This window comes from Acomys minous (genome assembly GCF_964271855.1).
Source record: "Acomys minous genome assembly, chromosome: 4".
In the NCBI taxonomy this organism is placed as follows: Eukaryota; Metazoa; Chordata; class Mammalia; order Rodentia; family Muridae; genus Acomys; species Acomys minous.
Genome location: NC_140486.1, coordinates 90,231,241 through 90,245,342, shown reverse-complemented (window position 1 = coordinate 90,245,342; position 14,102 = coordinate 90,231,241). Strand labels below are relative to the sequence as shown.

General features: G+C 43.9%; 1 protein-coding gene across 2 annotated transcripts in view; it reads left to right on the top strand.

The window, feature by feature from the left end:
- The window catches only part of CMKLR2 (chemerin chemokine-like receptor 2), a 31,512-nt gene extending 17,410 nt beyond the window's left edge, over positions 1–14,102 (top strand). The window contains exon 2 of one of the 2 annotated variants that reach the window (XM_084778293.1): positions 12,687–14,102. In XM_084778293.1, the coding sequence (XP_084634419.1) occupies positions 12,717–13,784 (1,068 nt within the window). In that variant the 5' untranslated portion in view covers positions 12,687–12,716 and the 3' untranslated portion in view covers positions 13,785–14,102. The remainder of the gene's footprint in view (positions 1–12,686) is intronic. The other variant, XM_084778292.1, reaches the window with a different exon arrangement.

The window sequence follows — 14,102 nt, the reverse complement described above, 5'->3', positions numbered from 1 at the left end:
CCACCGCTGGATAAACTCACCGTGCCAGGCTTCTCGCCATCATCCCTACTCATGAGCCATCTTTCCCCCAACTCCCTCCCGCCTCCCTCCTACCCCATTTATTTATTTAACCACTGTACAGCCCGACCCCAGCCCCATCTTCCCACATCCCCTTCCTCCACTTCCCCCTCTCCTTATTATGAGAGAAAGGGAGGTGCCCCCAAGGGGTACCAAGTCACTCTGGCAGCAGGACTAAGTGCATCCTCTCCCACTGAAGCCAGATAGGGCAGCCCAGCTCCCACTGAGCCATCTTGCTGGCCTGATTCCACATTTTGATTATGGTTGAAATAAGGGTGTGAGGGTTTTTTAATTTGGCAAGATCTTGTTTGACTTGCAAATGTCTGCATGAAATCTCTTGTTTTATGTCTTGGTCCTAACCCTCTGTTATACTTGTTTAGTTATTTATAACTGGAGGCATTATTTTTCAGTTTTATTTTTCTTTATAATTTATTCAATTTTATTTTATGAGCGTTGGTGTGAAGTGGTCAGATCCCTTGAAGCTGGAGCTAAGGCAGTGGTAAGCTGCCGTGTGGTTGCTGGGAATTGAACCCGGGTCCTTTGGAAGAGCAGACAGTGATCTTAACCACTGAGCCATCTCTCCAACCCCAGAGTTTTGTTTTACATGTTTTCTATCAGTGCTTCAATGTAGAAGCAAAATAAATAAATAATAAAACAAACCCAGATATTAGTGGGTTTTAATAAATATGAATTTATCCTGACAAAATGACCAAATACCACACAATTTTAGGAGATAATAATACCATCAGCATAATTTACTAAAATGAGAAACAAACATCAATTCTGCACAGTTAAAATTATGCACACTATTTTACCATTATTGGGTAAAAACTTTTCAACTTCTAGAAACTTTCCTTGCTTAAAAAAGACAAGTTCAAAACTGCATAATAACGTTAAACTACAAAATACAGTTCAGAAAAACAGGGAATTGTTATTCAAATTTTGGCATTAAGAATTTTTTATTCTGTTAAGAAAATGAAATGAGTGTATTGAGACAGGTGGGGGAGAGAAGCTGACAACTGACGGGTTCAACATGTTGAGAACACTCGGTTAGACAAAGGCAAAAAAAAAAAAAAGAGTCAAGAGAAAGAATGCATTGTAAACCGAAGCCTTTCTGGATTTGGATATGGTGTTCACGCCTATAATCCCAACCCTGGGAGACTAAGCTGGGAAAAGAGTTTGAGGCCAGTCTGGGCTATACAGAGAGGTCCTGTCTACAAACAAACAAACATACAGGGTTCTTTCTGCAAGCTAGACAGAGGTGCCGTTCCTACATTATTTATAGCACGAAAGAGGTCTTTTTGAAGATTACTTGTTTATGGAAACTTGTGTAAAGTAAAATTACTGACTCCTCATGATTCATCTTTTACTAATGCAATATCCTAAGAGTCAATATACTGTTCTCAAAGCTTATCTGTCACTTTACTTCTCAGCCAGCTAGGAGAGACAGCCAATGAGCAGAACCACAAAAGTTTACAATTAGAGTGCTAGGGGATTAGGTCAGTTAGCAGAGTGCTTGCTTACAGTGCACTAGTCCCTAGGTTGGATCCTCAGCGATGAATAAACTGGGGGTGTGGCAAACACTTGTCAGTGCAAGCAAGTGCCTAGAGATTAAAAACAAAGGCTGTTTTCAATTTGGATGCCAGTTTTAGCTATGACAACTTAACAGTTCTGTGTTCCTTGTAAATTCTTTCATTTTTCTAATCTTCACTTTCCTACTATGAAAGTAGAGAAGAATGGCTCATAATTGCTATTTTTGTCACAGAACCTTGCCTTGAAGAAAGAGGTAGGCAGAGCCCCTTTAGTGCATGTATTTAGGGCCTTCTAGAATGTGCCAGTTCAGTACCACTGAGATGTCCGAACTTTCTGAGAACCCAGTCAATGCAGCACCTTCTGTTTGTTTTGTTAATTGGCAGGCTTTTAAAAGTTTCAATTTTGAACAGACCTCTTGCCCCTAAAAACCTAAATTACCCTAGTTTGCTGATATAAATAAGGATTTTATTGTTTATTGATTTGTGTAGTAGGGGTTTGTGTGTGTGTGTGTGTGTGTGTGTGTGTGTGTGTGTGTGTGTGTGTGTGTGTACTCATGCTACAGCTTACTTGCGCAGGACAAAGGACAACTTACAAATGTTAGTTCTCCCACCATGTGTACCCTGGGGCTTGTACTCAGGTGGTCAGACACAGTAGCAAGAAGTACCTGTACTTACTTACTGAGCCATTTCAGGAACTCACAGAGATCCGCATGCCTCTGCTCTCTGCTGGATTAAAGTACTGCCTGGTCTCCCAAGATTTTTTTTTTTTTTACCTTTTCCCTTTTTGGTTTTTCAAGACAAGGCTTCTTGTGTAGCCTTGGCTGTCCTGGACTCCCTTTGTAGACCAGGCTGGTCTCGAACTCACAGCGATCCGCCTGTCTCTGCCTCCCGAGTGCTGGGATTAAAGGCGTGCGCCACCACGGCCCAGCTTCTTTTTTTTTTCTCCACAAGACAAGGTTTCTCTGTGTAGGTCTGGCTGTCCTGGAACTAGCTCTGTAGATTAAGCTGGCCTTGAACTCACAGAGATCTGCCTGCCTCTGCTCCCAAGTGCTAGGATTAAAGGTGTGCATCACCACTTCTGTCCCAAGATTCTTTAAAACCTCTTTGAAGCTGATCAGTGGTAACAAACTACTTTAATCCCAGCACTCGATGGGTAGAGGCCTCTGGATCTATGAGTTCAAGGCCAGCCTGGTCTACAGAGTGAGTTCCAGGACAGCCAGGGCTCTACAGAGAAACCCTGTCTCAAACAAACAAACAAACAAAGAAGGGGGGGAAGCCTTTTGAAAAATTACCCATGTGTGTGCAGGAGAGAAAGGAGACAGGGCCAGCACATGTGTTGAGGGAAAGGAGTCATTCATATACCATAGCATGAATGCAGAGGTCAGAGGGCAACCTTCAGCAACCAGTTCGCTCTTTCTCCCATGTCAGTACCAGGGATCAAATGCAGCTTAGCAACATTGGCAGCAAGTACCTTTACCCAGTGAGCCATCTTGCCAACTCCATACTAAGAGTTTTGTTCTAATTTCAAGGCCAGAATTAATGAAAAGAAACATCTGTTTCCTCATCTTCAAGCTTTGGAAACATGGCTATCAAATTCCTTAAGCTCCCTTTCTGCATTAACCATTTCAACAAAATCACAATTCCTCTTTGCCCTGTTTCAGTTTTTCCGATGAAAATTTCAACGTCTGTTTTGTAGAATCCAACAAAGTTCTCTAGTACAGATTGGTCACAACAGAAATGTCCCTCCTGAGTGTGGTCTCAAGGCTTGGGAGCTACGCAGGATTGTTGGGAGTTTATGATCAGCCTGGGTTACAAAGCAAGATCTGCCCTTTTATGCTGTTGATCCCCTACCCCCCACCCCCCTAAGACTGAGGTGAACCCAAGGCAAGCACTCTCTCTACCAGTGAGCTAAATCCCCAACCCCAAGACCCGTCCTGGAACTCATTCTGTAGACCAGGCTAGCCTCAAACTCAGACATCCACTTGCCTCGGCCTTCCAAGTGCTAAGATTAAAGCATTAGTCTCGCCTCCCCCCAATGTCCCCACTCAAAGCCCAAGATCTGTCTTTAAAAGAGGGATCTCAGTGGCCAGCTTTCTTTTCATTACCATGGAATATTAATATTTATTAAAGGGGTTTAATGATGGTGCACCCTCACACTTCCACAGGATTATTTCCTCAGCTTATGTTTTATCCTATATGCTTTGCTGTTTAGTAAGACAAAAAACCCCACAAATACATGTCCAGGTATAATCTTGTATGAACAGGAGGAAGCGTCCAAATTGCTGCCATTTCTTCTCTCCATTGTTCGCTGCAGTGTGGAACAGAATTGAGATTGCTACCAAAACACACTTTCTGTCCACAGGCTGCATCACATTTGACCTCCCTGCATGAATGGTGCTGTTCTGTTTAGTGACTTCAGTCTCCTCCGTCTCTTCTGCACATTCCCTCATTATTGTTTCTCTTCCTTTAAGAGAACAGCCCCGGCTTTCTTTAAGACAGGAAACGTCTAGATGTAAATTAAAATAAGAATATAGGGGCTGCCAACCCGGTTGCCACCCTAAATCTGGCGTTTCCAGCCTGCTAGTGATACCACTGACAGTGTGTGACTGATAATCAAAACATGCCAAGTGATGCTGAAGCAAAAAGTGGGGCTATGGCAGCACACACAGGCACACTTCCGCTGTGTCCCCCCCCACACCCCCACCCCCACCCCATACCCCCCCACCTGGCTTCTTGGAAGCCTGTCTTGATCTGCAGATTTCAAATCACAGCTTAAGATTCTGGATCTAGACAAACCAGCTCTGTTTAGCATTTTTCTCTTAAAGTTTGTTTTTCTTTTTTTCTTCTTCCTCCACTTTCTTCTTTGGGTTAGGATCAAACCCAGGGCCTTGAACACTCCATTCATACACATAAAACAAAATAATTAAATCTAAAAAAAAAAAAAAGACATTTTAAAAAGAAAGAAAATGCTGTCTAGAGGTTTATTCTTCTTATCATTCTTCATGAAATTTGAGGCTAAACATGATATTTTGGGGCTAGACACAGAAATCCCCCAACTCAAGTGGTAGAGAGATAACACTTGTGAATTCAATACCGAGTCAATATTTTCAAACTATTCAGCCAGAAAGATGACTGCAAGTTCAAGACCCTCCTGGACCTCAGAGCAAGTTCCAGGCCAGCCAGGGCTTGTCCCATGGCCTTCCTCCATGAGGAAAATAAAGTACAGAGAAAAATATGGGATATGTAAAACACTTTTAGATCAAATAAATTCCCACTGCAGCTGGCCATGGTGGTGCACATCTTTAGTTCTAGCACTGGGAGGTGGATTTCTGTGAGGTTGAAGGCTAGCCTGTGTACATAGAGTGTTCCAGGCCAACCACAGCTATACAGTGAAACCATGTCTCAAAAACAAACAACAACAATAAATGAACCCCCAACACTATCCTACCTTTCTCTGTATTTCTACTGCTCAGCTCTGTTCTAGTCTTTTTTTTTTTTTTTTTAAGATTTATTTATTATTTGCTCCTGCAGGCCAGAAGAGGGCACCAGATCTCATTATAGACGGTTGTGAGTCACCATATGGATGCTGGGAACTGACCTCAGGACCTTTGGAAGAACAGACAGTGCTCTTAACCTCTGAGCCATCTCTCCAGCCCCTGTTATAGTTTTGTAAGAGTCCGTATTTACAATGACTGGTGCTTTGAGTTGAGCACCACACAGGCCACTTTTTTGAGGATTTCTTCACATGATCGTCACAGCAACTTGTTTTATTTTTTGTTTGTTTGGTTGGTTTTTCGAGACAGGGTTTCTCTGTGTAGCCTTTGCTGCCCTGGAACTCACTCTGTAACCCAGGCTGGCCTCAAACTTGCAGAGATCCACCTGCCTCTGCTTCCTGCATGCTGGGATTAAAGGCGTGCGCCCCCGCTGCTGCCACCACCGCCTGGCTTCACAGCAATTTTCATGAATCTGTACTATTTCATTTTTGTGTTTCTATATACACACATGCTGAGGATGGCAGGCTTGTAGCCCATGATGGTCTTAGGAGAATGCTGGATCCATTAGAGGTAGAACTGTAGGCAGTCGCAGGCTGCCCGATGTTGGTGTTGGTGTTGGTGTTGGCGCTGGACAGCTTGTCCTTTGGTTCTTGCAGTAAGTGCTTTTAACCACTCAGCCATCTCTCTAGTACCATTGCAACGGTTTATGCTTCAGGATAAGAAAGATAAGGAAACAGGCTTCAAAGAAGCACGTGGTTGGTTGTACAACATCTCATAGTCAGGAAGAAGGGGAACCGGGGCTTGAAAGTGAGGAGCCAGCCCAGAGCCTACTGTGTTGCCTGGTGTTTAAAGCACACCCACGTGCTAAGTATTTTAACACTTACAAAGAAATTAAGCCTGAAAAACTGCCCTGACCCAACACTGAACAAAGTCACAAGATGGTACAAGTGAGGGCACTAATTTCTGGGTGGGGCAGTAAAACAACTGGTCCACAAGTAGGTGGTGACATTCTTGAATATGAGCTGCCTTCTCTGTCCCAAACTGTCCAAGGAGGCTTGGGAGACAGGGAGATCAGTTTGCAAGTCTTTTTATGACTGAAACCTGATCTCAACACAGGGAACAGACACCATTTCATTTCTATTTGATTTTGTTTTGTTTGTTTGCTTTTAATGGTAAAAGAAAAACTTTTTCTTTCTTTCTTTCTTTCTTTCTTTCTTTCTTTCTTTCTTTCTTCCAACCTCACTGCCTTGAAGAACTAAAAGACACATTAAAATACCTCAAATTAGCTAGCACTTCTGTCCAAGATAGATTTTCAGTACCAGCTCAGTCCAAGTGTTCTTGTGAGGGCTTCCCTCAGCTCAGCTGCTCCCACACGCTTTTCAGTTACTCAAGTAGCATCTCTTTAGATCATGTCTTCCTTTCCCCACTCAAATTCTTGCTGAGTCCACTCCACTTTCAGATCCTAAGGATGGAAACTGTCTCTCTACTTTCATTCGAATATTTTTTTCCCTAACTCATCTCCCAAAAACTGTTACCAGATGATCTTGACAAAAACAAAGACTTGGTATGCCACTCCCTGCTGAAAACATTTTTACTTGCTCCCAACTGGCAGTGTAATCAAATCCAAACCCTTCAGCATGACATTCAAAGACCTTCCTCAGAACATTCCCTTATGTGCTGTCTTGTTCCCAGCCAGACCAGTACAAGTCCACTCATTTGTAACGCACCAAAAGAATACTTTCATTTATCTTATGTGCGTGACATTAGGCAATGAATGACATGGTAGCCACACAGAAAGCAAGACACTTCTCCATGAGAGGGAGGGAAGGAGGTCTGCCAGGACTGTAGTTGGGAAGGTCCAGCCTGGTTATTTCTGTTCTGCTCCTCCTAACCTCCTCTCCCCCCCACCTCTCTCTCTCCTTCCCTCGATTTAACGAGCTAGCCCTACCTGGCCTGGAACTCGCTATATACCCAGGCACGCCTTGAATCCCCCTTCTGCCTCTGGAATGTCAGGGTACATGTCCTTCATCTTCAGCTTAGGCTCTCGCTTCATGCTAGAAGCCCTAGGTTCTATCTTAAGCCCTGGTAACAACAAAACATCATCCTTTGTTCCCCTTGGGTAAATAAACAGGGTATTTCATAAAACCTTGGTATGCCTTGACCCTTTCCAAGGGACCGTTCATGCAAAGGGCAGCGGAGTGCTCTACAAGTGCCAAACATCTTGAGCACATTCTGGGGTGTGGTGTATAGTTCATGTCTGATAATTAGTGGAGAACACTGAGAAATGACCTAAGTCATCCTCCACCCCCGCCCCGTGCAGACACGTGGAGCTGCACGAGCACAAGTGAGCAAATATACACATGCTCAAATCTTTCCCCCAAATCTTTCTTCAACTAAAAAAATATCCCCTGAAAACAGTCTTGCTGAGCTGGGCGTGGTGGCTCACGCCTGTGATCCCAGCACTTGGGAGGCAGAGGCAGGCAGATCTCTTTGAGGCCATGCTGGTCTATAAAGTGAGTCCAGGAAAGCCAAGGCTACACAGAGAAAAAGCAAAAATAAATAAATAAATAAAAAGAAAGAAAAAGAAAATAGTTTTGCTGAGTGTAATAGCTCACACCTGTAATCTCAGCATTTAGGAAGTGGCAGAGGCTCAGACCTTCAGGAAATTTTTTAAAAGATTTATTTATTTGTTTGTTTTTATGTATATGAGCGCTCTAACTGCATGTACATCTGCAGGCCAGAAGAGGGCATCAGATCATATCATATAGATGGTCTTGAGCCACTGTGTGGTTGCTGGGAATTGAACTCAGGACTTCTGAAAGAACAACCAGTGCTCTTAAATGCTGAGCCATCTCTCCAGCCCTGAGGACTTCAGGAGTTTTGAGTCCCACCTAGATTACAGGAAATGCCTTAGCTCACTGGCAACAATTGACGAGGTACACTCGTGGGGCGTGGAGCATGGCTTCCATCAGAACTGCTCTCAGGTTGATACGTTATGTCTGATTCTGCTTTTCACTTGTTCCTGTTATCCAATCATAGACAAAACACACAGTCTTTCAAAGGCTCGTGGTAAGACACAGACTCACTATTTCACTCTGGCTGGCCTTGAATTCCGTCTATATAGACCAGGCTGGCCTTCATCTAAGTCACAGAGATCCACTTGTCCCTGCCTCCTGACTGCTGGGGGTTAAGTGCACACACTTCCATGTCGGGCTGAAGGCTGAAGGCCTGTGGATTTAACAGCATAAACTGCCTGCGGTTGAGCTGCCTTTTCTCCAGTCGGTCAGTCAGTCAGTCAGTCAGTCAGACACAAGTCAACAGGATCAAATCTTCTTCTGTCAGAGGACGTGAAGGTCTGGCCTCCCTTCAGAAGGACACACTTCTTCAGTGGTTCAGGAAAAACCCATTTCCTTCAATGTTACCAAACCTAAATCCAACTTCTCCGCCTCCACCACACACTCTGCTGGAAGGAGAAAGCATTGTTTTGAGATAACATAAGGTCTCATGCAGTCTAGGCTGTCCTCATACTCCAGACGTCCTGATCCTTCTGCCTTCAACTCCTGAGCATGGATGCTTCCCTCACTGGTCACACTTTGTCTCATGCCACAGTTAAGCATTTAAGGATACACATTCTTACCAGATCTGGCTGTTGTTGTTGTTTTAGTTTTTTCATAGCTCTGGCTGTCCTAGATTCACTTTGTAGACCAGGCTGGCCTCAAACTCATAGAGATCCGCCTGCCTCTGTCTCCCGGGTATTTGGATTAAAGGTGTGCACTACCATGCCCGGCATCTGGGTTTTATAGACTATTTGTCCCTATACTTTCTGACAAAAGTCTTATAGTAAAATTTGTTTCTTCAGAAAAAAAAAAAAGTTTCAAGCTTTGCCATCTATTAAATGCGGAGTAGATCAGAAGCTGGTGTGTTTAATTCAGGAAATTCCTGTCGACTCCAAAACTGGACAGATGCTAAAGTGTGTGAAGAAATGTAGCCCAGGAATGTGATAGCTTGAGCCCTCACAGCAACTGAAGCCCTGAATAGGCCCCTTCACATTCTCAGGGAACCAGACCATGGACGTCAAGGACTGTTCCTTCAGCTTGGCTCTGGACCAAGCATTTTCCACACGTTTCTAATAGATTCCGGAGGCCCTATCCAGGGCTCCGCTGCAGCTTGGCAGTTATTTTCGTGGCAACTCAAATATTTTATGAGTATAAATATCTTTATTGGCCTTTAATGCAGTCAGAATTATTTACTGACCTTCCAACAGCACAAATGGCTTTTTTCTAAAACATTGGCTATCTCCTATTTTCAGTCAGTTCTAAAAACCTCATCCTGGCGTTATCATGCTCATCCGAATTGAGAAAAGCCAACATCCCAGTGCAAAGTCACTGCTAGCTAAGACACTTGACCTGCATGCTTAATAAATGGCATTTCCAGGGCTGGAGAGATGGCTCAGTGGTTAAGAGCACTGATTAATTTTCGAGAGGTCCTGAGTTCAATTCCTAGCAACCACATGGTGGCTCACAACCATCTAGAATAGGATCTGATGCCCTCTTCTGGCCTGCAGATGTACAGGAAGACAGAACAAAAATTTAAAAATCTTAAAAATAAATAAATAAATGGCATTTCCTTGAAATGGGAGTTCGAAGACCTAACTTCTGCTTAGTTCCCATAATCTCCCATCATACTTTCTTGTTACTACCTAACACAACTCCTTTTTCCTGCCTAGTTCACCTCTGAGACTCATCTCAGACCTCCCATCACCTCTCCAAAATACATGAAGACATGTATGTGCGTGTGTGTGTGTGTGTTTATATTTGTCTTGATGTAGCTCTACTTAGTTAGATGAAAGGGGACATTTTCTGTTTTCTTTCATATGCCCCCCCCTTTTGTTTTGTTTTTTTGAGACAGTCTCTCTGTGTAGCCTTGACTGTCCTGGACTCACTTTGTAGACCAGGCTGGCCTTGAACTCACAGCGATCCGCCTGCCTCTGCCTCCCGAGTGCTGGGATTAAAGGCGTGCGCCACCATGCCCGGCTCTTCCCCTTTTTCTTTTACTCACCAAAAACGAAAAGATAACTATAACACAGCATGATGGGATATACAACATGCGTCTTTTGTTTTGTTTCTTAGAACATGGCATCTTGCCAGGTGCGGTGGTGCACGCCTGTAATCCCAGTCAGTACTCGGGGAGGCAGAGGCAGGCAGATCGTTGTGAGTTCTAGGTCAGCCTGCTCTACAAAACTGAGTACAGGACAGCAAGGCTACATAGAGAAAAGAAACCCTGTCTCAAAAAACAAAAAGCCATGGGATCTTCCTAAATTGCCCAGGCTGGCCTTGAACTCAAAGAGATTTACCTGCCTCTGCTTGTAGAGTGCTGGGATTAAAGGTGTGCACCAGTTTAAGATGTTTAGAGAGGCAAAGGCAAGCTGATCTACATGAGTTTGAAGCCAGCCCTGGCATACAAAGTGAGTTCTGGGGGCTACACAGAGAAAATAACAAAACAACAAAAAGATGTTCATGGGGGCAGAGCTGGAGAGATGCCTCAGTGTTTAAGAGTACCTGTGGCTCTTGTAGAAAACCTGGGTTCTCATCACCCACAGAATGGCTCCAGTTCTGGGGAATCCAATACCTCCGGGGCACCAGGCATACACATGGTTCATACGTGTACATGCAAGTAAAATACCCACACACACAAAGTACAAGAAATAGATCTTTTAAAAATGTTTAAAATCATATATGTGCTGAGACTGGTAACATATGCCTTTGATCCCAGAATTGAGGAGGCAGAGGCAGGAAGATCTTTGTGAGTCCAAAGGCAGCCTGGTCTACCTAATGAGTTTCAGGACAACCAGGGTACCAGTCATCTTTTGCTGTAGCACAAACAGGGATTTTTCTGTAATACAAATCGGAAAATGTTGCTTAAAATCCTTCAACAATAAGGTTGCAGAGATGGCTCAGCAGTTAGGACTGGCTTCCCTTCCAGAGGACCTGGCTCACAGAAGTATGTTATCCCAGTCACAGGGGATCCAGTGCTCCCTTGAGCCCTCTGCAAACACTTACATGGTACACGTGCAGGCAAAATATCCACTCATCCATATATTTTTTAATGAAAAAGAATCCTTCAGCTGCCTACATAATATAATGTCATGCTTACAACCTCACTGAGTTACTTTCTTTTCTCTTAAAAAATATTTATTTATTTATTTGAAGGTGGGGTGCACATGGAATGCATATGGCAGTCAGAGGACAACTTTTGGAAATTGGTTCTCTTCTCTTCTTCCACTACGTAGGTCCCAGGGCCAGGTCTTTAGGCTTGGCACCAAGTACCTTTACCTACTGATCTGTCTTTTAAAAAATTTTTATGTTTAATTTTTAAATTTTATTTTTATTTTTTAAAGATTTTTAAATTTTATTATTATATACACAGTGCTCTGCCTACACATACGCCCACAGGCCAGAAGAGGGCATCAGATCACATGATAGATGGTTGCAAGCCACCATGTGGTTGCTGGGAATTGAACTCAGGACCTCTGGAGGAGCAGTCAGTGCTCTTAACCTCTGAGCCATCTCTCCAGCCCTTAACATTTTTTTTTTTACAAAATATATTTTATGTAAATTGTTTTGCCTGCATGTATAAGTTGAATATCACATGCATGCAGTACCCTCAGAGGACAGAAGAGGGCAGCAGATACTCTAAGGTTAGAATTACACAAGCTTGTGAGCCACGATGTGGGTACGAGAATGGAACTGGGATCCTCTGGGAGAGCAGCGGTAACCACTGAGCCATCTTGCTGAACTCCCACTAATGTACCTTTATCCTTTATCGTTATTGCCCATTTTTGTTTTATCATAGTCTTTAAATTTATAATTACATCTGGGTGCCGTGGCCTACATCTTTAATCCCAGCACTGGGAGGCAGAGGCAGGCAGATCTCTTGAGTTTGAGGCTAGCCTGGTCTATAATGTGAGTCCAGGACAGCCAGGGCTACAAGAAAAAACATGTCTAGAAAAATAATTTTTTAGTTTACATCTATCCATCCATCCGTCCTGTGCTTGTATGAGAGCATGTACCATGGAACACTGGTGGATCTAAGGACAATTTTTGGAAGACAATTTCCCCCTCCCACCATGTGGGTCCTGGGGTTCCATCCAACTCAAGTCCTCCGGCTTGGCAGCAAGCACCTTAACCAGCAGTGACAAAACTGAGGCTGAAGACAAGACAGGAAAAGTGGCCCAATGCAGAACTGATTAAATTTGTCATATGTGTGTGTGTGTGTATGTATGTGTATGTGTGTATGCACATGTGTATGTGGGTATGCATCTATGCGTATGTGTATGTGTGTATGTGTGTGTATGTGTGTGTGCGTATGTGTGTGTATACATATGTGTTTTTTGAGATGGGCTTTCTTTGTGTAGTCCTAGCTGTCTTGGAACTTGCTCTGTAGATCATGCTGGCCTCAAATTCAGAGAGATCCTCCTGAGTGCTAGGATTTAAAAAAAAAAAAAAAAAAAAAAAAGCATGCGCCACCATGCCTGGAGTGTTTTTGTTCTTTATTCCCTAAACTTAAGCTTTCTTTCTCCCCCCCTTAAAATCTGCTTTTACAGATTTCCTTGCTCTCCATCTACCAGGTCGTCATGGAGATCTCAATGGAAACGCCGTATGAAGAGTTTGAGAACTACTCCTACGCCTTAGAGTACTACCCGCCCGGGGCCGAGTCAGAAGAGCAGGTGCGCCTGGAGCTAGTTCACTGGATCTCGCTGCTCTTGTGTGTCCTTGCATTTGTCCTGGGAATTCCAGGGAACGCCGTTGTCATTTGGTTCATGGGATTCAAGTGGAAGAAGACAGTCACCACCCTCTGGTTCCTCAATCTGGCCATTGCAGACTTCATTTTTGTCCTCTTCCTGCCCCTGTACATCTCCTATGTGGCCTTGAGTTTCCACTGGCCCTTTGGCCTGTGGCTTTGCAAAGCTAATTCCTTCATTGCCCAGTTGAACATGTTTTCTAGTGTTTTCTTCCTGACAGTGATCAGCCTGGACCGCTATATCCACTTGACCCAGCCTGTCTGGTCTCATCGGCACCGGACCCTAAAGAACTCACGGGTGGTTGTTGTATTTGTCTGGCTGTTGGCTTCTCTGCTTGGAGGTCCTGCCCTGTACTTCCGGGACACTGCAGAGGTCAACAGCCAGATTATTTGCTATAACAATTTCCAGGAGCATGACTCTGACCTCACCATGATGAGACACCATGTTCTGACCTGGGTGAAGTTTTTTTTTGGCTACCTCTTCCCTTTGCTCACGATGAGTTGCTGCTATTTGTGTCTCATCTTCAAGGTGAAGAAGCGCAACACCCTGACGTCCAGTAAGCACTTCTGGATGATTCTCTCGGTGGTCATGGCCTTCATGGTTTGCTGGACTCCTTACCAGCTGTTCAGCATTTGGGAACTCAGCGTTCACCACAACAGCTCCTTCCAGAACGTGCTGCGGGGTGGGATCCCTCTCTCCATCGGCTTGGCTTTCCTCAATAGCTGCCTGAACCCCATCCTTTACGTTCTAATTAGCAAGAAGTTTCAAACTCGCTTTCGGGCCTCTGTTGCTGAGGTACTAAAGCGTTCGCTGTGGGAAGCTAGCTGCTCCGGCACAGTCAGTGAACCGCTCAGGAGCACAGAAACCAAGAGAGTGTCTCCCCTAGAAACAGGCCAATGAGTGTTGGGAGCCTGATAACAAATCCTTTCAGATTAAGTTTTTGTCCTGATCTAAAATGACCAGGTTTTTGTTGTTTTCGTTCAGTGCGTTAGCTGGCCTTACGTGTTTGTGTGGGTATAAAACGCACTGATTTCTTCCTTGCAGTTTAAATGATGTAGCTCTCTGGCTGCCCCCTGGTGGCGATTGTGATACTGACAGCCTGAAACTTTTCTCCCTCTTTTTTTGCCTGGGGCTATTAATGTACGGTAATATATGTATCAGAGGAAATAATTTTTATAATGTATACTACTTTATATTAAAATCATCTCTATTTAAAAA